At 39.5% G+C, this 27,266-nt stretch overlaps 1 protein-coding gene and 1 long non-coding RNA gene across 2 annotated transcripts in view; both read right to left on the bottom strand.

Annotated features, from left to right (window-relative positions):
• LOC143364154 (potassium channel subfamily K member 6-like) overlaps positions 1-821 on the bottom strand; it is a 155,179-nt gene extending 154,358 nt beyond the window's left edge. Inside the window, exon 1 of the mRNA XM_076804645.1 lies at positions 127-821. Coding sequence (XP_076660760.1) covers positions 127-486 — 360 coding nt within the window. The 5' untranslated portion in view covers positions 487-821. The remainder of the gene's footprint in view (positions 1-126) is intronic.
• Positions 1-25,227, bottom strand: part of LOC143364153 (uncharacterized) — a 218,055-nt gene extending 192,828 nt beyond the window's left edge. The window contains exon 1 of the long non-coding RNA XR_013084005.1: positions 25,105-25,227. This is a non-coding gene — a long non-coding RNA (uncharacterized LOC143364153). The remainder of the gene's footprint in view (positions 1-25,104) is intronic.
• Positions 25,228-27,266: the final 2,039 nt, after the last annotated feature.

Raw genomic sequence — 27,266 nt, 5'->3', positions numbered from 1 at the left:
TGCAACGATTCGATACATCGACACCTTATACAGCTCTTATTTGATGAGCCTTTACACCAACCGATGACACAGAAGGAAATGGGAAAAGAAAATTTCGGAGTAAGAACCAGCAGGTGTACCACTCACCTGTGTCAGCCAAGCTGTTGAGTTTCGTCTGGTAGGTTGTCCCCCCGCTATTGTGGTAGCAAGTGTCCTTTGTTGTATCCCAACCTCGGCACCGCTTTCAATGGCAAGGAAGATAAAGCTACCTAGCAGAGCGTAACCCACGAGGAGGGCACATATCCCTAGGTTTATAATAAAACCTTTCAGGAAGGAGTGCTGGCTAGCCTTGTCCGGCACTCCGCCGAAGCAGAGACACTTCACTTGTCTCGATGGATGTGTTTTCGAGCGGTCCGACGTGGATCTCTTCAAGGACGACGTATTGCCATTATTCGCGGGCTTGAAGCCCTCGTAAGCCCTGTAATGTCTCGCGTTGTCCTTCTCCATCCTCTTTTTTCCCGTCCTGTCGTATCACCTGGTTCTGTCCTCTAACTCACATTTGTCAAACTTGATTGGTATCTCAGCGCGGTCTGTCGTTCGCATTTCTCGGCTCACCTCGCTGATATCGGCCGGTTATCGACAAAAAGGCCCAAAAAGAAGAAAAATACGCAGACAAGCGTGGATCTCTAACCTGTTCGCAGCCCTCCTCTACGGCTAGCCTCGCGTTAATCAGACGGCACGCTACCGGAAATCGAACTTTCCCAAGCTGAAATGTTCCTAAGCACCTTCTCCAGTTCCCGCCCCCGTTCCACTATTATTCATTGTTCACTCAGCTCCCGGTGGCGAATATTAATCGTGTCGGTACGTCAACGTCGGCGGCGGACAGTTCTTTCCTCAACAGTTTCCTTCGTGACCATCGTCGAGATCTGCGCGAGTCTATTCGCGCCGGTCGGGACCCGTTCGCATGATCTGCCGAGTTATCAGATTTTCCAGTGCAGGCAAGTCTCGGTTCGAAACACTCCATTGGACGAGGCCAGCCGTGACAAATTACGAACGGTTTACACAGGAATGTCGAACGCGCCGGAACGGTCTAACATTTTCGACGGAAATTTCGCCGCGCGAAGACAGAGGGCCGTTGTCAGGGTATCGACACCTCGATCGCAGTCACTGTCGATTTTTATTATCCTCGTAGAAAATGGTCGTTCAACGGGTCCGGGATCGCGAGAGGATTTCCCAGGATCGGAGGTTCGATCGCGAGCGGGGCGGGCGCTCCCGTCATTTTTCTAGGGGACTGCCATGCCGTCCTCCGTGGAACGCGTTCCAGAATTCTATAGATAAAATCGATGTTTGAGATATTTGCTAGGATATTAGTTTCTCTTCAGGGCGAGGCGGAGAGTCTCTATGGACACCGGTCCTCTCTTACCTAGAATATTACCCCGCTAAGGGACGCATACGTTTAAGAAATGTTTATGTACGTCCGCGGCAGAGTAATGTTGAGTTTTATTAAAGAATCCACCATTACGCCGGGCATAATGTCCCCCGGTAAGTTCGAACGAGGCGCATCGGCGATCGCATCTCTCCGATCGGGCGGATTCGTTCCGACGGAGGAGATTTATATTTTACAGCGACGTTCCTTGATCGAGCGTATAGCTATTATATCGTCGAACGTGTCCCCGTGCAATTCTAGTCCGAAACCGTTGGCTGAAAGTTTCCTTGCCGTGGATGCACGCGTATCGATCAATCAAATTCGACGCGGCGATAGCAGGGAAAGTCGCATCACCGCGACAACCAGCACTTCTAGTACAAGGTCTCTTTCCCTCTGTTGGCAGGAAAATAGAAACTTAAGGAACAGCGCGGAGTGAATTTCAAGAGTGTCTCCATAAGTCGCTTAAACTTTCTTTCGTAGCAGATGAATGTAAAGCCACCGCGACGGTTCCTGCTATCCCGTCTATCCTTCGTGGTACGCGCAGAGTTAAGAGTAGCGTCGTCGCCGCGAGAGCTGGAGTCGCGAAGACGAAGACGAAGAAGAAGAAGAAGAAGAAGAAGAAGAAGAAGTAGAAGAAGAAGAAGAAGAGGAGTAGAAGGGTGCAGTCGGAGAACGCAACCGGCAAAGAAGTGGATGGCAATTTCAAGGCTTCATTCCGACAAACCGGATTTCCAGAATAAGTATTCCCGATGCAAGTCGCGACTGCGTGGTTCCGCTCATCGCTCGAACCTTCTCCGTTTCTCCCATCGCCTTTCTCAGCGTCGTTTTTCCCTTCGTTTCCGCTTTGTTCGTCGACCTGGCAATCCCAATTTAATGCGGACTCGTTCTACCTCCAGGTGAGAACTCGCTGCGAAAAGCCGATTAACACGGTCAGACTTGATCCAGTAATTTGCCTGCGCCTTTCATGCCGTGCCACGCTGTTTTCATTCCGTACGCTCGGCGAATAAATCAGCAAAGCCGCGATGCGACGCGAGACAGGGGCGAGGCAGAGCGAGGCAGAGCGAGGCAGAGCGAGGCGACGCGCGAGCTGCCCCGTCGTTTTCCTTCCGCTCGATCGAGGTAATCTGCAAACAGAAACGAGAAAATAGGATTGGTCGATTGGATTTCACGTTTACTTTTCTTTACAGTACCAGCCCCGCGCGGTATTGCGGTAATATTTCAATGTGGCGCGAGAACCATCTCCGATGGAAATGGAACTGACCGTTTCACCGTTCCCATCCTACAAACACCCACCCACCCAACCCCCCTCACCCGCCAGGCTTCTTCTTCCAATGTTAAGGTAGTTTCGATATTCGAAACAGCGAGGCGTGAAATTTGCAAAGCGAGACATTATCGACGCCGCCGTGTTCGAGATGTGTTTGTGGGACAGGCGATTACGGAACAAAAGACTTAAGAAATATTAGGAAATAATACTCTCCGCATTCGATTATTTAGGAGGCTGTACGCGCCGATAATTATCGAAGTGCTCTAAGTCAAGAATAAAAAAATATTTAACTAATAACCCCAGAATATGCATCCTTCGACACAACATTTTTATCTACGAGTCATAATAAAGAGAAAATAAAGATGTCTGAATTAGGTCAGGAGACCTATTTGTAATATACATTACAATATACGGGGTCGAACTCCCTTTATATAGAGTGGTCCACGCAACTTGCACACCTTGAATATTTCCGTTACTTCCAATAATATGATAGAACTTTTGAAAATTGAAGTGCAAAATAAAACTGTGAAAGAAATAGAAAAAGAATTTGGAAACTCCTAATTGCGCAAATTGCAGCACAACTTCTGTACGTTTATACGAAACTTGGCACGCAAGTAGAACACCAAAAAATATTTGACCCGTTCTTTTTTTTTTATAGGTGTCCAGTTTCATGTCACATGGTGTGAAAGTACCTCCAAAGATTGAGAGCGAAAACCCATTTTTCGAAAGTAAAATAATATTAATGAAACTAAAACCAAATATTAAGTATACAAATTCTTGACCCGTTTGTAAGACATACAGTGACGTAACCTGAATAACAAAAGATTATTTGAGCATTATTAAACGTGTGTGCAAATCTTTATTATTGGTATCGCTTTATTCTTTATAAAGCAACTTTTATATTTAATATTTTGTTATATATCCACTTACGATATCCACTTATATCCACTTATCCAGGTATTTTATGACTTACGTTTTGCATCCACTATTTAGGAAAATTTTGTAATTCTTAAGAGGGAGATGGCAAAGGAAGTATTCTGTATTATTCAAAGAGAAATTTTTGTGATTAATAAATAGTATCTCTTGGGACTTACGGACAAATTTTACATTTTTTATGTTTTTGTATGTGAAATGACTTTCTACTCAAACGTACCGCTTGCCTCGTTGTGTCCAGTATACGCACATAAATTATTTAAACCAGGACGTAAAATTTTTTTGGTTGTAACTCTACAAGTGTCAATTTATAATCTAAATTCTTACTCCTTATCAGTGGCAATAATTCGGTATTACTATTATATTTCAGTAACATCAAGTTTACCATCACGTAACCTGAAAATCGTTTGATTATTAATTTCGAGGAATTAATATTCATATTTTATATAATTAATATTAATATATTTAATTTTTTTCTTATTTATGTTTGTATTTAAAATAATACTAGATATGGCGATACGATGAAGTATAGATTATATCGAGCACTAGTTAAAAATAATATACAGTTCAAAAGTTTTTGACTTTTCAAAAGTCAAAGAGTTCATTTTAATTAAATATTCTTACGTAAATGATTCCTATGACAGATTATGTGTCACAGGTGGGAGGCTGAAGACATTTTACATAATTTAAAAGATAACATTCTCTACATACATTTTTCGTTTGAGCTACAAAATTGATGTTTCTTTTTTTAAAAGAATAGAATATTGACTGTAATCGCACAAAAGTATAAACCCTTCCGAGGTTCTATATGTAACAGTTACTTGAAGTAGAAATATAACTTTTGGCTATAGAGCAGGCCTAGGCCTGCAGATCTTTGACGTAAATGGGAATTCGATCAAGCTGTAAAGGTAAGGATTATGGTCGGAGAAAGACTGCAGACCGGTGGTCTATCGTAACTTCATAGGTGTGCTCGAACGTTTCTTATCCTCTCACTGGCCCTATCAAATTTCAAGAAGAATCAGAGATCTGACGCCAACGAGAACGACTCCGATGTGCCCAAGAAGACAGCTGAATTCTGGGTGGACGTGGAACGTGGAATTATCGTGGACGGCCCTTTGGGAAATCGCGTAGAAGTTCCTGGATGTTCCTGTTCCCTCGCGTACATCGAACAGGGTCCTCAAGAACCTTCCACCGGAGAGACCATAATCGACGATCATCCTCGAATCCGCTAATACAGGTCCCAGAAAATCGGACAAAAGGAAGCGGAGGAAGGCCCTGGTCGGATGAAAATGGAAGGAACGACGGCCGGCGGCGTGGCGTGGATACCGAACGAAAAGTCGATTCGTCGTAAGCGGAAACCGTACGATATACTACGTCCTTCGAGCCTTCGACATCCATAAATGCATAGCAAGATCAACTGGTTTAAAGCTCCGGAGTTCTTCATATCCGAGCGTGATTCAGGAGCCGTGGCTGGCTAGATGTTCAGCGATATTTAAATTCGAAGATTCCGCGGAAGCTTTTGTACCTCGTACGAGGATATATAGGAGAGAAGCTCGACGTCACAGTTGAAAACTGAAAACGTTCCTACGGTATTTTTAATACCGTCGTAACATTGAGTTATTGAAATTCTTGGCCGAGCGGAGCCGGGACCGGCGTGGCTACGTTTCGAACGTGACCGATAATAACATCAGTATATTAACAATTATGATAGAGAACTGTCGAAAGATTAGAACTATTCAATTCCGAGTTTAGCGCACGTCCCTCAGAGAAATTCCATCGTACATGTTATTTTAATAATATGCCACATATTAAATACACACGAGGTCTGTCAGAAAACGACCTTACGTTGTAGCGGAAAGAAGTTTCACCCCTGGCCAATATTGATGATGTTCCCTTCAAAATATTGTCCTTGGAAAAGACGCAATCTTCTTCGAGCGATGCTTCTACTTATGGAAACACTCTTAAAATTATCTTTAGGAATAACGAATAGATGCCTCGTCGCGTTTCGTTTGTTTGCCTCAACGTCAGCAAATCTTTTTCCTTTCAGACGATTTTTCATTTGGGGGCACAACCAGAAATCGCAGGGAGGAGCTATAATATATAGATCAAGTTAAGAGGATTAAAGTGAAAAATAAATAGAAAACAATATAAATAATATAGATTTCGCCGATTAAAATTAACGTGAATCCTAATTGATGAAGTAAATGGATTCTGTATTTCTGGTGTTAAAAATTGTATTGCCTATAGGGCACCCTGCGCGTTGTACTTCTTCATAGTAGCTCCTTCGGTAGTGACATAATTTACCATTAGTCAGACATCCTCGTATACCAAGTTATACGGTGGCGGGCAAAATAAAGTTTAAATAGTAACAATCACAATTCTTACAAACTGAAATTTTATTTTAAAGCAGCAATGCATTTTTTAACAAATATTTACATCTTGTAAAATAGTGCTACGGTTTGTCAAAATTGGACGGGAACTGGCGAAGTTGCAAAATGGCGTGTTTCATCAGGAACTGTTGAACACTATATATGTATATATCCTTTTTAATATTCATTATGCTCTAAAAATAAGTATAATTAATATAGGCACAGTAATTGGTACCCCCCCCCCCCCCCTCGGTAAATGGGTCCCTTACCCTATTGTCACGTGAATGGGTCACTCATTAAGATTTTATTTCTAATATAAGCACGCATTACCTACGATAGCTCGAAGACCTAGTATATCGCAATGTTAATTACATTGAAAACACAAAGGAACTGCCTTCAGGAGAAAGAAATCTCTTTCTGTTCCTTTTGTTGCACAAGATTCTACGATGATTTTTTCGCTTTCTAGAGCCAGCTAAATTTAGAAAGGCAATTTTGCTTCAATTTTGCAGAACTCGAACAAAAAAAATCACACTATGTTGGACAACTAGGTGTTTTTTACACAGGAAAACAGGCGCTTTCAAATGGTGGTAACGCGATGTATCAAAAACTTTTATCTCTCCCCATGTTATGTCTGGAATTTGAACAAAATTTTTTGTAACTGTCAAAGTCTTCTTTATGACGCTCTAACCATGTTAAAAAGCAACTTAGCTGAACATTTGAAAAAAGCATCTGAAAGTAGAGACTTGAAGCTTTCAAATGATTATTTAACGATATCGATACAATAATTTTTGCCCGACTTATGATCACTTGAAATTGACTCAATTTCTCGGGATCGTAAAGGTGATCCTTTAATTTTTTAAGGAATGTACAAACAAAAGTTCGATATCATTTCATTTTTACAATTTTTTGTCTGACAAAATGAAAATCTAAGATGTTTGTGTTCAATCAAGAGATTATGTGCAATATGCAGGGTGTACAAGGTGTACATTTCCAACCTTTAAATGTACGAAATAGGTAAACATTGTCTTATTATTAGACTGCGGACTGTATGCATTTATGATAAAAATGAGAAGGCATAATTTAAAATAGTAAAGACAATAGAAGAATTTAAAAATGCTGCTGTATTATTTTCAGCCTACTGAATACATTTAAAAAAAAAAACAACTTCCTATTTCACTCCGGTTTGTCGCAATTCAGGTAGACGATTTTTATTATGCATAAAGATCTGCAGTCTTCTTATTATCTCGTCCAGCATCGTATTCAAAATTCTTGTGAGCTGCAGAATTCGATACAGTTAATGCCGCAATTGATTCGTACAAGTCCGAAACGGAACGAACACTGATCACTTGATCTTGAGAAAGATCCCTTTTTAGGAAAGAGGATAGGAGTAGGGATGTTTTGGGGGAAAGTAACAGGAAGGAGATTGGAAGATAAGGCCCAGACGCATAGATATTGGAAGTCCGAAGTGGTAGTGCCAAACGCGAACTTAACAAGGATTGATTAAGAACCTTATCGAATAGGTGAAGTAAAGGGTTAAGCCATCAATATTGTAGATCGGGGTCGTTACGTCAAGAGCGGGACTGATAAGAATTGATTAAGAGCGTTATCTGATAGGGGGAGCAAAGGGCTGAGGCATGAATATTGACGAAGTTGTAATCGTAGCGCCCTATGGAATTTGGATCGGAGAGGAAAGAAAAAAGGGGTTACTTCGGTACTGACAAGGGACATTACCCAAGTGTAACAACACCGATTTTAATGAAATTTATACAGGATATAGTTTGTTGAAAAATATTGGACACGTACTTTTTTTTATCTGCAATGATCCATATCTAGGGAGCGAAAATATCCCCTGAATTAACTACATTCCTCGATCTAAAACATACAAATTAAAAAAAAACCATTGTCCTAGATCTTCTAGTTCTCAAGATATTAGCAAAAATAGAGTTTTCACCCCCCCCCCTCTACTATACATATCCATATAACCAATTATATTTTTATGTACTTCTCAATAGTTGTAAATAGTTGTTAAAGTTTGAAAAGGTGTTGACGCGAATACTTTATACGCTCTATTTTTATATTTATGTGAATATTGCATTTGTATATGGATTTGTATATTGATATTTGTATATTGATTAATACTGTATTTGGATTTGATCTGTGGGAAACTGGGTAAAATAACTGAAGGACTCCGTAGTAAGTTTCCTCAACACAAGTACATATATTTTAAACCATGTTCAAGGCAGCGTCAAGGCCGCCACAGATCGGAAGTCGTAGTTACTTTTAAATTATTGAGTTGTAACGTAAATATGTTCGGTTGCAAGTATAAAATGTTCTAATTTTAATGACTTATAGTAGCTATGATTAGAAGCCACCTGTAGTCAACAATTTTAGAATTAATTGTAATGGTGTACTTTGTTAATAAATGAAATAAGATCCTGAAGGTAATCGAATTTAATGATACAACACAACAGTTTAGTTTTTTTTTTTTATAAAATAGAGGTTAATATTTGTAAGTAACAACATTCAAAATGTTAATTTCGAGCATGTTATACATAGCTTTTACACTGTGCACATTATTATAATATTTCCCTAGTTGTATGTGTCTATATAGTGTGATTACTTGAACTACAATTACGCTTGTTAAAACATATTTCTGGCCTTTTTAGTCATCATTAGACTGGATTTTATGTATTTATGATCAAGAGTACATGACATTTGAAACAGTAGGAAGATTAGAAGAATTTAATATAGAATATGAAATAATATGATCCATGTATTGTTTTCACCTCGCTAAAATTTGGCTCCTATTTGCTGCAACTAAAGAAGAAACATTTTGTCTTTTTGAAAATTTCTCACAGCATCAAATTAGTTGTTATCAAAGAGATTTCATGTAATGGCGCTGGTAAACTCGTAACCGCTGCGACCTAATTGAAACGGGACGTAGTACGTACTACGAAAACCGTAAAATTAAATAGTTTAATTCCCGAAATACCTCTCATATCTTGCCCACCGCCGACAAAGATCTATCCAGTCAATGTAGCACAATTACATTTCGATGGTTCGTTTGTGATTGGACGATGGTGAAAGGCGGTGAACCTTTCAGAATTCGATACCAACGACGAAAGAGCTCTTTCACCGTTCGCCTTCGATCGCTTTTGCCAGTCAGATATTCGAAGAATAATGCTTCGAAGGATTTATCGTTCTCCGACTTCAATCCTATACGGCGGAATCCGAACGAGTTCAAGCCAAAAGCTCCACAACACGCGGCTACGTGTGTATTTGAACAACAAAATTGAACGCGTACATCCATCGAAATCTTTATAGCATCGACAGTACAACTATCGAACGGTACAGCCGATCCGCACGGCCAAAATAGGCCAATGAATTTGAGCGGGTCCGATACTAATTCAATGCTAATTTATCGTCGGAGCTGACCGATCGTTGCGCTCGGTCCTCCTTTTTATCGGCGAAGAAACGAACACCCTTTCGAACAAACTACTGAAGCACGTTCACGACTATAAATCGGTTCCAGCGATGGCCCGGCATGGATCTGACCTCTCCCACTTCCGTTCCGATTTCCAACCCCTCTCCTTTTTCGCTTTACGGCCCGTTTACGGGCTCGCCTACATCCTCATGTAAAAGACTGATTGTTCCTCTCTGTATCTTTTATTGTAAACAATCAAAGAACCAATGATACCGAACTTTATAGCTCATCAAAGCGGTGTTCGGGTAGCGGTGGTTTTATGGAGATACGATATAATGCGTGGTTATCATTCTTGTCAATAGTTATTACTGATCACGTTGAACAAATATTGGCCGATAAAAGTTTTACGAGACATGCGCTTTGCTAAAGCGAAAGTGGTGAAATTACAATACATATATGTGGTACGAATATACAGGGTGTTCAACTACAGGTGGGAGAAAATGTAAGGGGTGGTTCTTCATGACAATATAAAGCGAAAATGAAGATTAAAAACTTTCAATTTCGGCCACATTTTTCAGTTATTAACTCCGTTCAATAATTCAGTTATTAATATGTACATTTTTATGAATACTTGCACTTGCGAGGATTTCATTAAATATTTATGGACATAATGGTTATATACAAACCATTTTATAGTGATCACGAGTGAATTACTTATGTGAGCTTGAAAGTACATTGAAAAGGCATTGATCCCTTCTAGTCGATAATTCCATAGGGCTGATATTAGACATGCCCTTGTGGATTTTAAAGAGTAGACAGGTTCAATGTCGTTCAACGATTAATTTCTAAATCCTTAAAACATTTTCATCTCGCTGGGGCCTCAAATGGGAACCAATTTAGGCATGTATTTGTTATTCGATACGTGACTGTCGCGCGCCTCTATGACGTACACCACGGACACCTGTGTTGGTCGGGTTGCTGCATTTTTGGCTGCATTTCAATTGTTAATAACTAAAAGATGTAGCCGAATATCGGCATACATTATATTGTCATGGAGAACCAGCTCTTAAATTTTCTCGCACCTGTATTCGAATACCCTGTATTACACAGTGGATCAGAACAGTATTGATGAACTTAGTTTTTTTTTCTGGTGTTATGCATGTTCAACCAGTAGCATAATAATACAATTTATGTAGATGTTTAAGTACTTCACTCTATGTAGGAATAATATGCTGCTGTAGAAACGTTAATAGTTTGCCATTAAAAAGTGTTGTACAAATAGAAAAAAATGTATTGGTACACTCGATTTATCTGTTACAGGAAATTTTGAATCGAACAATCAGAAGATAATCGCTCATTAATTATTAGGATAGAAAAACAGTTTGTAGTTTGAGAGAAATTTATAATCTTTCTCCAATTATTTTGTTACGTTTTAGTATGACATAGTGTAATTACAAAAAGTAACAAGATGGCTAATAAACGAGACTCATTATCGTCTGTACTGTCAAATGTACAATATAATAGTATAATAATGTACAAAGGCCAACAGTATAAAACTGTAGGAGAAAAGAGAATGCCACAGGCAAGAGCAACGACTACAAGAGAAATAATAATTATAGTACTCCACAAAGCATAATAAGGCTGCGAAGTAATAAAGAATAAAAGCACTTCTTCACTGTATTGTGGTCAGCAAGGAAAAAGCAAATCCAGCCATGCAAACGGAAAATACGAGTTTTGAAAAATCGATTTAAAAAATGTACTATGAAGTCCAACGATTACAGTGTTATTAAGGGCCAAGGGTAGTCACATGACTTTTTCTGAGTCAGCAGGTCGGTAACTGCTGTATAATTTCCGTTCACAGTCTTGGTCTTGATCCCGCGGGTCATAAGTCTGTGACTAAACTTGTAACATTTTTTGCTGTGTATTATCGATACCATGATTTCTGACGCCAGAAACGTGCTTCAAGTTTTTGGCTTTATTTCGCAGAGAATCAAGACAAAACACAGCTCAATTTGAAGGTGGAGATATTTTCTAGCTCGCGCTACCTTCGATTTCATCCAGAAAACTCATCCAACGGCATAAAAATGCTTGGATTCCGAGGCACGCACATCATCAATTTTTGACCTATTTCTAATACTTATATCACAAAATATCTGCATACTCTCGTCAGCTCATGACCAGCGCGCGCTGCATTGAACCTTCCTCTTTCAAATGAGCCCCTTCCCAGTGAAAAATATTCTTATATAAGGACGAAAAGTTGAGGCACGTAATGCCATTTTTCGCCTAATTTTGTCGGTAACGTGGTCACTCTAGCTTATCGCGAATCTACGAAGTCTTGGCCCTTAAGAGGGTCGCCTTGCCGCCTTGATGACTCGATATAACCGCACATACATAGAAGAAACCCATACACGTACACGAAACTTCTAAGAGTCGCGCGGGCTCAAATTGATGTTTCAATATAGCAATGAGCAATTCAGAAGTGGTCAATTTTGTTTTCTAAAAGTCCAATGTAGGACTATACGGTTTCCAAAATGCCTATTTGTATGTTATCGTGGAGTAATTTGTAATATTCGGCGGCATACTGTCTGTTACGAGGCGTCTGAAACTGCACCTCGCGGTTCCGACATTTTTCACTATTAGCTCCACCATGACTGTCAGGCCTCTTAAACGTTGTAGAAAATTTGGTTACTGATAGAAGGGTTAGTGGGTTGATTGACGCGGGAATTTTATATGTTTCGCATAAATTTCAACTATTTCATATAAATGAAACCGATCAACATCATTAATAGCAAATATTAGTTACTTGATAATGAAGTTATCGCCTTACACTATAATCCAGTTATTTTCAGCACTGATAAATTGATATTCAGTGTCATGACAATCATTTCAATAATTCTGTAGCGCCGATCATCAATGATCTCCATGGTGTTAATCTTTTGTCAGTTGAATGTCCCCTCTGAGGCACCCCTAAAAATGCCAACATTATAATTCAAAGCATACATTACTAAATGTCTTTGTGTTTAATAAATTGCTAAACATCTAATACGAAGTAAAACACCACTCAATTTCATATGCACAGAATGAAAAAGATCGCATGTGACGAAAATATTCTAGATCCAATGAAATGTCCGAACTCTGAAGTCCAAACAGCTTCGAACGCAAAAGCTAATGTATCACGCAAAGAGGAAACTGTTACAACACATTCAACAGATTATTATCTCAATATTCATTCAATCTGTGCCACAGCTTTAATAGCACGTTTCGTTGCTCCTCCAAAGGGGACCATTCGACCACATTTCCTTAACTCTCCAAATTGTTTCCCACGCAGTCTGTCTTCGGGCCTGATAATATATCGCGACATGGTCAACCTTAAAATTGCACCTCGGCCACGTTTCATCCGGGAACGTTCATTCTCGGAGATTGCACCGCAGCTGGCTCGTACATTAGCATTTATAACCAATTCTCGGGAAGAATCGAGAGATAACTGGCTCAGAAAGTCAAGTGCACGGGTCCACCACACCCCCCCCCCCCCCCCCCCCCCCCGCCCCCGATTGGCATCTTGGTCGTTGAGGATCACGGATGTGCGGGTTTAATAGTGGGTTGGCGACTTGTCGATGGTCACGGGGGGCTGAAAACGGGCGAACAGGGTCGGTCCTAAGGGTACGGCATGGGAGGGGAACGATGGGAAAGGGGCGGTTAGTGTGAAATGCAATTTTTCCATTTGGCGCTCTCTCCGGCGCGGCGCGGCGTGGCACGGCGACGGGAGAACCACCTGTGCTCGTCTCAGCGACTTTTAAATTCGTACCATTGTCGATTCTATTTGCTGAAAAATGTTTATTCAATTCCGTTTACCGTCACTGCAAGATATTTACCCGCTCGCTTTTGCTCGAACAGCCCCATCGCACCACTACAGGCAATGGAAATTGGATGAGGTCGAGATGCGAGGCGGATGCCGCGGTGGTCTGGGGTGCTGCGACAGGAGGGAGAGAGAAAGAGAGAGAGAGAGAGAGGTGCTGGGAGTGGCCGAGGATGAAAGAGACCGCGATAATTTCTCGCTAAGCAAAGTGGAACAAATTTTCCGGCAAATAAAGCACTGCCAGGTAAGTGTTAAAACGGTTTTGGTTTATGAGTGGGAGATATGACGTTTTAAACCCCTGCCTGCTGACTGTGCTAATTTGATATTGGCGAAGGCAATATTTCTTACCGCGTGTGCGTCCAGACTGACACGGTCACATTCATTTCGTTGGGAACGTGGACGCACATTATGTGGATTTCATTCTGCTAGTCGGACATGCAGGGGCCGGGATTAATCCTGCCCTCGGTAGAAAATATTCCATCAACATCGTGAACATCGTTGTTGAACAAATGATTTCAGCGTATGTTAAAAATGAAAAATAGGACACACGGTGTTTCGAAACATGTGGGCATAATTTCGGGGATGACTTCAATAAAATGAAAAAAAACAAATTTCTGAGAGCTCTATTCCGAATTATAGCCGTCTTTGTATTGTACCTGTTATGATATCATCTCCTCCACGTTTATACAATTTTGGGACACCCTGCAGACGAATGGAATAAAATAGTTTAGGAAATGTTAAAAATGTGTTTCAGAGAACGGTTGACTTGAGACTTGTAGTTCTCTTGAGGGTTTTCTTCGTCGCGATTAGTACTATACGATGCAATAAAGATCAATTTTGACCTTCAAAAAGGGGTCAAGGTCAATTTTGAGGTCCGTTTTTTTAACAGATCTCCACCTATCCAGAAGTGCAGAATATTGGTCGTAACATATAATTTTGGAACATTCTGTACGTTTGGCGTGTGCGACAAAGTTTGTAGAGGTCGAACACATCGAAGAATAAAAGTTCTGCGATGTTGTATCTTTTCTATTTTGGCAATTACCCGATTCCTGTTTCGCAATGATCGTATACCGAATAAGAGTTACAGGAACGGGATAATAGGAAGGCATACAAAAATCTTCGTATAAGAAGGGAATTCAAAGTCGATCAAGGATCCTCGAGGAACTTGGAGAGTTTACAGCATCTACTCCGTCTTGTAAGTAGCCCGAGCGGAAACACCTCGTTACTTCAAGTGCTTGCATTTGTAACTTTTTACAAAAGTCTATTCGGTTACCCTTACAACCATTCCCGCAAGAACCAAACGTGATGAAACGCTGTTGGACGGCGCGGCGGTTGGGAAGCCGCCTGCAAAAAGGAACCACGCGCGGACAAATAACGACGATACATTCCCTGCAGCTGTTCGCCAAACTTTATCACCATCATTTCTCCCTACACACGCGCGTATCTGCATTCGTGTCGCGGCGAGTTACACGTGTAGAACAGCCTGCACGCAGCCACGGCGTTAACTTAAGCCGGTGCGATGTCCTGGAAGGATATCGTAAGTTGCAGACAATTTTCCACCGGTACATGTGACGGCTTCTCTTATCGAGCCGCTCAACGGGAATACGAGAAACTGCGAGGCGATGGAAACAGATATCTACTATTAAGAATTAGATTTCTAAAGACGATCGAATGCCATGAACGGCACGTTTGACAATTCGTATTATACAGTAGATTCAAAATATTGAACCCCTTAACTTGTACGCTCGAGTTAATTCGAGCACGCTAAACAGGCCAAATTGTGCACACTCGAGATAATTCGAGCGGCGTTGTATTTTATGCTGCTATAATTTTTCACACTCGAATATAATCGAGAATTGAAAATAACAATGTGAAAGCAAAGAAAAAAATCGTTTTATTGATATTTATCATTTACATGGGATTGTAAGCTATAACACTTATTTATTCAAGAATAAAATATAACCTTTTTCCATGGAACAAGAGTGCAGTATATCAAAAATTGATTCTTCTTGGCCGGTTTTTGTTAAAAAAAACTGTGCGTTAGGGAGTTAAACACTAAATTTCCAATCCTCCAGAAATTGCCAATGTTTGAACTATGATAATTTCATTAAAAAAAAATAGTACGTTACTACACCCGTCAAAAAAAATTAAAGGATTACCTCTACGATGATCAATTTCAAGGGATTATAACTCGAGCAAAAATTATTGTATCGATATCGTTAAATGATCATGTTAAAGCTTCAAGTCTCTACTTTCAGATGCTTGTTTCAAATTTTTCGCTAAGTTGCTTTTTAACATAGTCATAGTGTGACGAGGTTTGACACGAAAAGATACTCGTATTCCCCGCCATAATTGTGCGTGTAGGTGGCGCGATATGCGTTAGAGTGAAGTGCGTCCCTCTATGCTTTCGTGTGTGTTCTTTTCTGTTCGTTCGTCACTGTACGTAGCCTATAAGTGTAGCACGTGTATAAGCCCATATGAAATAAACCATTTATTCATTGTTGTTAAACCCTAACATAGTGTTTGAAGAAGACTTTGACAGTTACAAAGAAATTTGTTTAAATTCCAGACATCACATGGGGAGAAATACATTTTTTCGATAAATCGCGTTACCATCATTTGAATACGCTTGTTTTCTTATGCAAAAATCCAGTTGTCGAACATAGTGCGATTTTTTTTCTTCGAGTTCTGCAATACTACGTATCACGAATATTTCAATTAACATCAATATAATTGTGAATGTTATGGATTTATGACAAAACTAAACTATGAAGACATTACAAGAATTTGTGCATGTTGTGACATTATTTTTGACATAGTAAAATTCTGAACAGAAGAGATACATTATCATTGAACTTATGCCCAAACGACATAAAAAATAAATTATGTACAATCGAGAATAGAATATTTTTATTTTGCATAAAGCTCCGCGATCCAGAGTTGGGCAGTATCCGATGAAAAATTTATTTGAAGCGCCTTCGGATACAAATTCTCTGTTCTTTTGTTTCTATTCGAAGTCGGATGAATCGCGAGAAGTTATTTGTATCTTTATTCGACGAGCGTCTGGTTTCGAGATTTGTATTCGACGTGCCTCCGGATGATTTTCTGGCTACGTCAGAATTTATTCGGATGGTCGATTGCAACGCCCCCATTTATTCGACGGATTTATTTGTAGATACTCGGCGTCGCCGACCATCCGAACGATTTTAGGCGTCGAATAAAAATTAATTTCAGAATGTATTCGAAGGCAGATGTCGCGGCGAAATTTATTCGTAACTTTTATTCGATATCCGAAGCTCGATTTGGCCAGACGATTTATTTGAGGATTTATTCGGGACGAGTATTTGGCAGAGATGAAAATGAAATGTATCTTTTATTCGAAATTGTATTCGAAGTTCGGATGGCCGACTTTTTTATCCGACGTTGCCAAGCCATAATACGTAAATACGTACCACGGTACAGTGACTACCACTAATAATCGAACACTTTTTATCGTTTAAACTTTAAACGCTTGTTTACATAAATAAATTTTTATTATTTAAACAATTGTTTAAACAAATAAATTTTTGTTATTGAAACAAATGTTTACACCAGTACATTTTTACTAGTTAAACGCTAGCTTACACAAATAAATTTTTATTATTTAAACAATTGTTTAAACAAATAAATTTTTGTTATTGAAACAAATGTTTACACCAGTACATTTTTACTAGTTAAACGCTAGCTTACACAAATAAATTTTTATTATTTAAACAATTGTTTAAACAAATAAATTTCTATTATTGAAACAAACGTTTACACCAGTACATTTTTACTAGTTAAACGCTAGTTTACACAAATAAATTTTTATTATTTAAACAATTGTTTAAACAAATAAATTTTTATTATTGAAACAAACGTTTACACCAGTACATTTTTACTAGTTAAACGCTAGTTTACACAAATAAATTTTTATTATTTAAACAATTGTTTAAACAAATAAATTTTTGTTATTGAAACTAATGATTACACCAGTACATTTTTACTAGTTAAACGCTAGTTTACACAAATAAATTTTTATTATTTAAACAATTGTTTAAACAAATAAATTTTTATTGAAACAAATGTTTACACCAGTACATTTTTATTACTTAAAATATTGTTTAAACAAACACATTTTTATTACTTAAACAATTTACGTCACGTTTTGCAGTGAGTAAAATGTTACGTCCTCCGACTCCCTTTGGGATTGATCAGAAGCCGTTAGAGCCGAAAACGGACGAGCGGTAATCCGTTCTCGAGGCGGGGATCGCTTGATATCGCCTATGGAGAAGGGTTGAAAACCCGTGTCGTAAGGAGAGGGAAGGTGCTGCAGGTTCTGGGTTATTTCGCTAAATAAATTGATTTTTCGAAACGATTTTGTAGCAGGAGTAACGAAACAACGTGTATATATTCTTTGGAATAATAAAAGTTTACAAAAATAATAATGGTGATAACAAATATAACGGAGAGTGAGAATATAGATAAGAAACGAGATATAAATGTAAATGTAGCTATGGACAAATGTTAACGCTTGCTAGGGGGCTGGGGGAACAATTTGTTTGCGTAAAAGGTGAAGCGGGGATCTGTCTCGGTGATTTTGCAAAACTCTGGAAAACTCGGATAGCAAGGGGTAAGAGGGATGAGTTTCCATTGCGGGGAGGGGAGTGGGTTGGACGATGATCCGGTTTCCAGCTGCTGGGCTCGTCTCTGAGTTTTGAAACGGCGGTTCTCCTGAACCTTCCGTCCTGCCCTCCGAATCTTCTTGCTTCTTGTGGGTGGTCCTGGTGGTCCGGTATCCTTCTTCGCGGAGGTGGTTTTCGTTGGTGGGGTTTCGGCGGGGATGAGGGAAACTCGTGCTAAACGTTCTTGCACGGAGTTGAAGGGTGTTGGACAGACAGTGCTAAACGTTCTTGCACGGTGTCTGGGGTTTTACTCATAAGCAAAGTACTTGTCGGAGTGAATTCCGATTTTCCTGTTTTTTTCCGGGGGAGGTATATCCGTCAGAGCATACTTTTGACTTCGAGAAAGTCTTCGTCTCAAGCAGCATCTGACGGATATTTTCGGAACTGTTGTACGGGGTGTTTAGTGAGGGTGGGTTTTTTACAGGCTAATTGCTGTGCGGGCGCGTCGTCTTGGGTTTTCCCTGTGCGTGAGAGAGAGAGAGAGGGGGAGCGCTAGGCCTATGCTGGCCGTCCGCGCGAGGGAGAGAGAGCGCGCCGCTGCAGGATCTACCTGTGCGTGCGACGGAGATAGGGGGAAGGCGTACGATTCTGTGTAGGAATCGGGCACGTGCACATGTGTTAATGCATGGGAACGTGACAAAAACTCTTTATAAGAAAAGGAAATGTCATTGGGTTTCACCATTGGTACTCTGCTGGATGTTAAGTTATTAAGACAATTTTATAAAGAACTCTTTAGATTATGTATTATGTACAGGTACACGTACATATGTAGGCATTGCATGCTATGGCATTTTTCTGTCTACTGTTTATTTCAGAAAAAGACAAGGACTAGAGGTTATCCTCGTGCGCGCTACGACAACGTTGGCTTCTTCTCCGCTCTACACTTTTAACGATTTTTGCAGTGTAGGCGGTTACATCCCAGAAGCCAATCGGGTGTCTTAATTCTAAAGTACGCCCTCCGAGAGGCGACAGGGTGAGGGAAGCCGACCAGTTTATTAGGGTACCCTCGCCCCGAATCCTCGTCGCCTACCTCGGGCCCTTAATGATGCACATTTGGTCCGCAGATGTTTTACGGTACGTCAACGACTATTGAGACCTTTAGCTAAAATACGAAGTCTCTAATAAATCATCATAAAACAGGAAGTTCCGCTAAATCTCAAAAATAGCCTGAAGTCACGTCCGCACCGTAATCATAAACTGCGCCCTTGGCCGGTCTATGGCACCCTGCTGCGGCCCACATGGGCCGCAGTCGCTCGAATTCCTTACAGGTTCTGAATTACCGACTCTGTAGAACATGCTCTGGTACGGCAGCGGACTCTATCGAAATGGAACGGTCAGTTAGTGAAATAAAATTCGTTGATGAACTTCGAAGGAAACGTTTCAATACTGGCACCGTCTAACTTATCGGATTTGTGACGTGTTTAGACTTGTTTTCATCAGCAAACTATTTGCAATCGATTAATAATGTTCCCATGGCAGAATTATGAATTGTAACAAACATTTTATTGTTATTAATAAGTGATGGTGAAACGCTTACATTGTTGTCTCCAGGCGGCACATGACGGGACGCTCCATATTGTCGTGATTCAGTATCAGAGGCAACATTGTAACCAGTAGCGTATTGGCGTTTACCAACTAAATCTAATATTATTTCTTATTAACGTTACCATAATGATATCATTACCTACCGATTGAAAATGTTTTCCTGAACAAAATAAGCCCAAACACGGTACAAATCGAATAATAATATCATCGGGTTGTGCTGCCTTTTTCTTGCGCCTTCGGCCACGCGGCTGTCACGTAATAATCAAGAAGAAAATATAAAAAAAACTTTATTGCTCAACCGGAGTTGAGTACCACTGAGTTAGTTACAAAGATTATTACAATGATTGAAATACACGAAGAACATACGTAGGCGATACTAAAACAAAACTGAACGCTCGTGCCCTGGGGCGGCGGCCTCTTATACCGTCGGAGACAACTGACCGCTGAGGATATTTGATCCCTTCTTATCAACAGGACTTCTCCGAAGGTGGTGCCGTGTGCAACGAAGGTGTTGGCGTGTGCAACGAAGGTGTTGCCGTGTGCAACGGGCCATAATCAGGTGTGGTCCCTGTCACATTCCCCCCTTCTTAGATTGAACTTAGTCCCTTAAGTTCTTTTTGAGGATGCTCTTCTTGAAGCGGACCCGCTGGGGCTGTATCAAGACTTTTCCTCCCTCATTGTCTTCGATTGCCAAAGGGCGGCTTACAGTGGTGTACAGGCTGATTGGCGCACTCGGTTGCGTTGGTTGGAAGTCGTTGTGGATTTGTGGCCCTTTCTTGATCTTACAGCAGAGCAGGTGGAAACAGAGTTTTCTGGGGACGCAGTTCTTCAGACAGTCGAGTAATCCTAATTTGTTGAGCACGTACAAACCTATCAATCCTACCGATACATATCCTATTATTTGTAATGTACTCATACCATACGATCGCAAAGTCTCTATTCTTCTCTATTCTATGTTCGAAATTTAGCTTTGATATTTCGCTATCGAGTTGATCCGCGGAAGTTCGGTACGAGGCAATGTTGCTTATAATTTTCGGCGTGTTTTTGATCTTCTCCAAAATGTGAATGTATCTATCATTGTTATTGAGTTCTATGGTTTTCATTTTCATATCGTAAGCTAGTTCGGTTTTGCTTTCGCCTATTCGCATGTACTCGTTATTAAACAATAAATCGCATGAATCGTTAGAGCTAATTATAGATGGTCTGTCAATGGTCTGAATATTATGTTTTGTGGAACATATCGCGTCAATTTCTACTGGTTTAGAGGGTATAGCTAGGAATTGATTTTCGGCGTGCAGCGGTATGGAACTGATGTAGTCGATCTTATAAATGGATATCTCGCAATTGTTGATGTTCTTCTTGTAGTTAATAATTTCGCTGTGACAGTCGTTGTCGGAATTACTGTTGTGGATCGGCTGCGTTTGTTTACAAATCATGACTATCTTTCGTTTACAATGTTTGGTGATATAGTCGAGATCAGTGTTTATGTAAAGGAGGTTTGAAGTTAGAAATACTGGATTTTCTATCACGGGTGCCATAAGTATATTGTTTCTTTTATGCGGGATGGGGTATACGCGCATTATATCCCACTCTTGTTCGAGCACTAGAGGTATCGAAATCTTGAAAAATAATTTGTCATTATACGTGAAAACGGTTAAGTCTCTGATGTCGAGTATGAATTGAAAGTGTTCGATTTTGGGCGCAATGGCAATGTTATAAGTGTGATGTCCTATGATCTTCGCGTAGTTGCTTACAAACTTTTCGGGTTCTATAATCTGTGGGCTAATGATACCTTGTTTACCTAAAATGATCGCGTTTAATATTTCGTCAAGTTGGAAGTGCGAATCCTGTATGGCATTATCGATTTTCATTATGAGTTTAGTAAATATGCTTTCTGTATTCAATTGCTGCGTTAATTGGTTATATGAACGTTCTAAATTCTCTAAACTCTTTGTGTTAAGCATTTTCTTTATAAGCGAAGTCTGGTTAGCTAGTATGATTTTAATCTGTTTGTCGTCGTCAAATAAGGTGTCAATGTTTTCATTTATCAAATCCAAATCGTCTGTGTCTAGTGTTCCGAATAAGCTTTTAGAGATTGATCCGACAAAGTTCAATAATCCTCGCTTCGTTCTCTGGTGTATGAGGGTTCTTACGTGACTGGCTAATTGTCTAATATTATTAATACGTATGTCTAAAGTATCTAATGCTTCGGTATAGTCGAAGTTAGTAGCTGATTTACTGATTTCGTTCTTATATTGTGCTATGTTTTCGATTTGCTTAAACATCTCGCTCGTGTCTAGACCTATTATCACATTGGCGGTACTACTGTATAAATAACCCTTATTTATCTTTTCTAAAAATATGTTATTCTGGGTATCTAATGGTGTTATAGTGACGTGTGCGCAAGTTAATCCCGCGAAGAGGATTGTCGTCCTGGAAAATAAGATTTTAGTCTGTTACCGTGTACTTTCTTATCGTTAATGACATAATACGGTGTGCATACTTTATCAATCGTGAATGGTCCTAACCATTCTATGTCTAATTTGTGTTCCTTATGATCATTGTGTATCAAAACTTGATCTCCTTCTTTGAAAATTGATTGCGGTTTAATAATTTTACGTCGCTGGTCTCTTTGATATCTTTGTTTACTCTTTAGCAAGGTGTCTCGGGCTCTTTTCAATCGTGAGTCCCATTCTTTTTTTCGAAAGGATACTTCGTCTTCGTAACTTCGCTGAGGATTTTTGGAAATGGTTGAAGGTAGGTTAGCTTTGTGTCCAAACGTTAGTTCAAAAGGTGTGTAGCCTGTGGCGTCGTGTGTCATTGTGTTATACGCTAAGCAAACAAAGTTCAATTGTTCGTCCCATTCGTCGGTGGATGTTTGTTGTATCGATTTTAACATGTCAGTGACAACTGCGTGCGTTCTTTCTAGGGATCCGTTGCTTTGCGGGTGGAATGCGGTAGTTTTGATATGTTTTATGTTAAAAGCTTCCTCGTATCTTTGCATTAGTTCGGAAATGAAATTCTGTCCTCTGTCTGTTAGTATTTTCTTGGGTGCGGAGAATATATAAATGTAGTGGTTCAGTAGGGAGGGCGTCCCATATGGATTCGGTTCGTTGCGTCTTGAGGGGTACTAGTATAAGATATTTAGTCAGTTCGTCATGAATCGAGAGTATGTACTGATTACCGTTATTCGTTTTTTGTAACGGTCCTAACAAATCCATAGCTATTTTTTCGTTCGAGTCTATCGGGGTGTCGGTTATGCATGGTTCTTCTCTTGGGCGAATTCGCGTGAGTTTAGCTCGTTGGCAAGTGTCGCATGTCTCAATGTATTCCTGAATTAGTTTAAACAAGTTCGGTATTTTGTAGTTAATTTTGATTCTGTCATAGGTTTTCTGTATTCCGGGGTGTCCGATTAATTCGTGATTTTCTTTGATAATTTGTTTAATTTCGTCGTCGGTCAATTCTTTTACTGGTTCCCATGCAAATTCTATCTCTTTGTCCGTGTCGTTAAAGAACATGAGCATTCTCTTGATCGTATTTCTATCCTGAATTGAAATATCATTGTCTCCTATACCAGTTCGATTCGTGTTCCTGATGATTTTATTCAACATGTTTAGCCATTTTTTTTATACGAGGTCGCCGCCGCGTCTACAATGTATGCTGGCGGTTCGTCGGCGTGCTCTTTGCACAGGCCACCACACTGGTACTCGCACCAAAGGTCAAAAGACTGAATTCTGGTAAGCTGAGAAAAACTGTTTGACAGAATCTGAGCTAACTAACCTGAGAATAGATTGTCTTAGACTTTTATATTTTTCGATAATGAATAACTAGCTAGTGGCTCGATGGGGAGGGAAGAGCAAAACGCATACGCGTGCAGGTAGATCAAATACTCAGAGCGGGTGACCTAAGTGGGCGCGTGCAGGCGATCCGGTCATAAACCTTAGCTCGCTGATGAGAGCCCTACTGTCCCATTGTACGGAAGTACACTTTTTAGAAGAAATGGTCGAGATAACGAACCAAAAAGGCAGTAAACCATTTTCACACTACACAATTATAAACATGGAGATAGCGCAGGTTGCTTAGCGAGAAACGTGCGGCCGCTTCTCGTTATACATTATGCAGTCAGTCTCATAATTGATGGCAGACACTTTAAATCAGAATAACTTTTTTTATAAATCGACCAAACGACTTCAGCTTCTAGACAGCTACTAGATGACATGTAATGAAAACTCAGGAAAAATTGCGTTATATAATTGTGTTAATTGTCGAGCTAGGAAGTAGATTTAACTTTGCTGCCACTACGAATTATTTGGTAGTTAGCATGATTTTGGACCATCGTATAAAAGATCGACTGTTATCCACGGAGAAGAGCCAACAATTGCAAATTGAAAAAAGATTTCGAGATGAAAATCGGTAAACTTTTTACAAACATTAAAATATTAACTAAACAGAAAGTATGACGAGTGTTGAACGTAGACATCAGATCCTTTTAAAAGGACCTAGCCGATTTATGGTCAAAACTGCCCTTAGAGGTTTTTCAATGATTAATGAACAATTCGAAAGCTGACTAAGAAAAACCCCTCTGAGTAAAATTTCAACCCCCTATCTTGCCCATGAGGTTGGTTACAGGGTAAATTAGATTTCGCGCTTCTCCGCGTATTTTCCGCACTCTGATGCTTCCTAAAATTCTGAAAAAATGTGACATATTTTGGATTCTAAGGCTGACTTTTGATAATTTTTTCAGATTTTTTTGTTACAAACTGTGGTCGTAAAAAAATGAAAAACCTCCAAAAAATCGGAAAAATGCAGATTTCTCAAAAATGTGAAAACATGCTATTCTACTGTTTAGTTCCTTGTTAAAGTACTATAACAGGCAGTGTCGTCAATTTTTTCTAGATTTTTTGTTGTGAGACATCATCGTCAAAAAACAATAAAAACCGAATTTTTTCGACGTTTTTGCTATTAGGAGGAAAGTTACATTTGTTGGTTTTATCGCAGATATATATTAAGTAATTTTTAGCATTATTAAATTGAAACAAGTAATTGTTTGACCTAAGAAATGTGATTTAAGAGAAAGAATAAATTGTATTTTGTGTGATATATACCAGAATGTTCGTAAAGTTTTGTAACATCGCCAGACGTCGAACTAAGGAGCGGATACGCTGGGGTTCTTATCCCGTCGGTGGTAAATGTTTTTTCCCATACATCATCTTTATTTTTTCAATTTCTTATATTATTTATTCATGTGATTTTAACAATATTTTTTTAATGTTCTAAAAATATTGAAGTAACATTGATTAGGCAATGAATATTTATATTATTGTGTTCGTCCACGATTTCCGCCAGATATGAAATTGCTTGTGAAAATTGGTAAGATTCCGTGAAAAGAATTTTGAAATCCACTTCTGTCATTTCCAGAAAATCAAGAAATCAATACTGTTTGAAATGGAATCTTTTTGCGGTTCCAATTGTTTTGACCATCTTAATCGGCTATGCCCTTTTAAATCTTATCACCTATACGTGCACAGTACCGAATGACAGGCTGTTGGAACTTCCAACTTGTGTGAAAGGTTGTAGACTGGCACATATTGGCACGAATGCGTACAAATACATATCAATATTATACAATATTTATATATCCATTCCTTTCAAAAACTATTTAACGAAGTTTAACGTTAATTTTCAACATTATAAACAATTTTGCGACAATACATTTTTACGACTGTACACTGAACCGGAGTATAATATAAAGGAATATATAAAATACCGTTCTTCACATCTAGTTATTTACATAAATCTAGGAAATAGTTGTTATTGCATAATTATTTTCAATAAGGGTTATACAAATTCTGAATCAACATTTCACTATCAAAATATATAATAAAACATCGCAAACATTTAGCATTGTCAATATACTAAAATGCTTGATAATATCGATGTGCTGATCTTCCCGCTGTAACTCGCATCATGTCATTTTACGCCTGATTTTATTTCGAGCCGTTCGCTTCGTTGCGAGCCGTTCGCTTCGTTGCGAGCAGCTCGCATCGGTGCGAGTACTCGACTCGACTCGAAAAGCGAGTCCCGGCTCGACTCGACCCGAGCTCGGCTCGCATATGCGAGCTTGGCTGCAGGCCTAGTACGTAGGCGATACTGAAACAAAACTGAACGCTCGTGCCCTGGGGCGGCGGCCTCTTATACCGTCGGAGACAACTGACCGCTGAGGATATTTGATCCCTTCTTATCAACAGGACTTCTCCGAAGGTGGTGCCGTGTGCAACGAAGGTGTTGCCGTGTGCAACGGGCCATAATCAGGTGTGGTTCCTGTCACACGGCCGTGTTTGCATGCTGTCCTTTTCTATCTACGTTCGCCGCAGTCGAAGCGACTACAAATATATGCATATATATGTGCAATTACAGCGACGATATACATATGTATATGTGTGCAACGACAGACGTCGACCCCTGCCGAATGATTCCGAGAGTAGAAGAACGAAACATGTGTTACTTTCTTTTTGGCTGAAGGTGTGCGTTGTTTTCAACAAATGCAATCTTTTCATAGAAGGGAACTTTTTAAAAATTTGCAAAAAATGAGGATATAGCCCCAAGTGTCCTCTTTACAGACCTGTTTTTTAAAAAGATGAACATTCTAAAATTAACGAAATTAAAATTATCTGAAGCGAATGCTGCATCGCGATACATAGCCTTGGACGGCCGGACACTGTGCTGGGTCGAGAAATTTCGTGACATTTTACAATAAATGTTGAACCGTAAGAGATATCAGGATGAAATTTGCAGTAAACTTCATTAAAAAATTATGCCTATCCACTGATAATTGTCGTCATAAATATATGTTTTCAGTAATAATTTTTTAATTCATTGCTTCAATGGTTAACTTGTTATTTATTTAGTACTGTTCCAGATAATTTAAATCATCGATGTCTTTGATTCTAAGGGCTATAGCCGGTTTTGGGGGCCAAATCGGCCCCGGAAGGGATTTTATTCCAATTTGCGCCATTCGATAGCCTACCAATAAAGATACCTTTCAACCAAGTTTTAGCCCTATAGCTCATCTGTAAGGGTAGTTATAGAGGAAAAACGAAAATCCAGTTTTTGGCCCATTTTCCTCATTTAATGACAATTTAAAATTCTGAAAAAAATGTGACACATGTCGGACACCAAATCACATACTTTGAGTCGTTTTCAGATTTTTCCGTTGCAAACTCTGGCTGTAAAAATCGAAAAGATGCAGATTTCATATGGAAATCTAAGAGCGACTAGAACAGAATTAATTTAGCAATAAGATATTGTCCTAAGTATTATGCTCAATTTTTTTCAAATTCCTGCGTTTGGTGCGTCATAGTAGGAAAAAATAAAAACCACTTTTTTCGGCGTTTTTTTCGTGAAAAACTAAGTTATAATTATCGTAAAAATATATTATGTAATATTAAACATCCCTAAGTTCGGAGAAATATCGTGCAGACTCTAAAAATTGCGTAGTACAAAACACGACAATTATACTATGTAGGATATATCCCAATATTTCGAAGGTATTTTCAACGACGCCGGTGGGTGCAGTAGCTATGGTCTCCGACTGCGGAACCGCTGAAGACTTTTTGGATCAGGTTCGCATCCCGCCCCGGGTCAAAATTTTTTTTCTCTTTAATCAGATGTTTTTTCGATTTCTAACCGTATGATTGTTGTTACGCTATTGTAAAAACATTTTTTAACTATGTTTAAACTATTTTTTAATAATTTTCCGGGAAAATA

The sequence above is a fragment of the Halictus rubicundus genome, unplaced genomic scaffold, assembly GCF_050948215.1.
Source record: "Halictus rubicundus isolate RS-2024b unplaced genomic scaffold, iyHalRubi1_principal scaffold0304, whole genome shotgun sequence".
NCBI lineage: Eukaryota > Metazoa > Arthropoda > Insecta > Hymenoptera > Halictidae > Halictus > Halictus rubicundus.
This window is presented reverse-complemented; position numbering and strand designations above follow the sequence as displayed.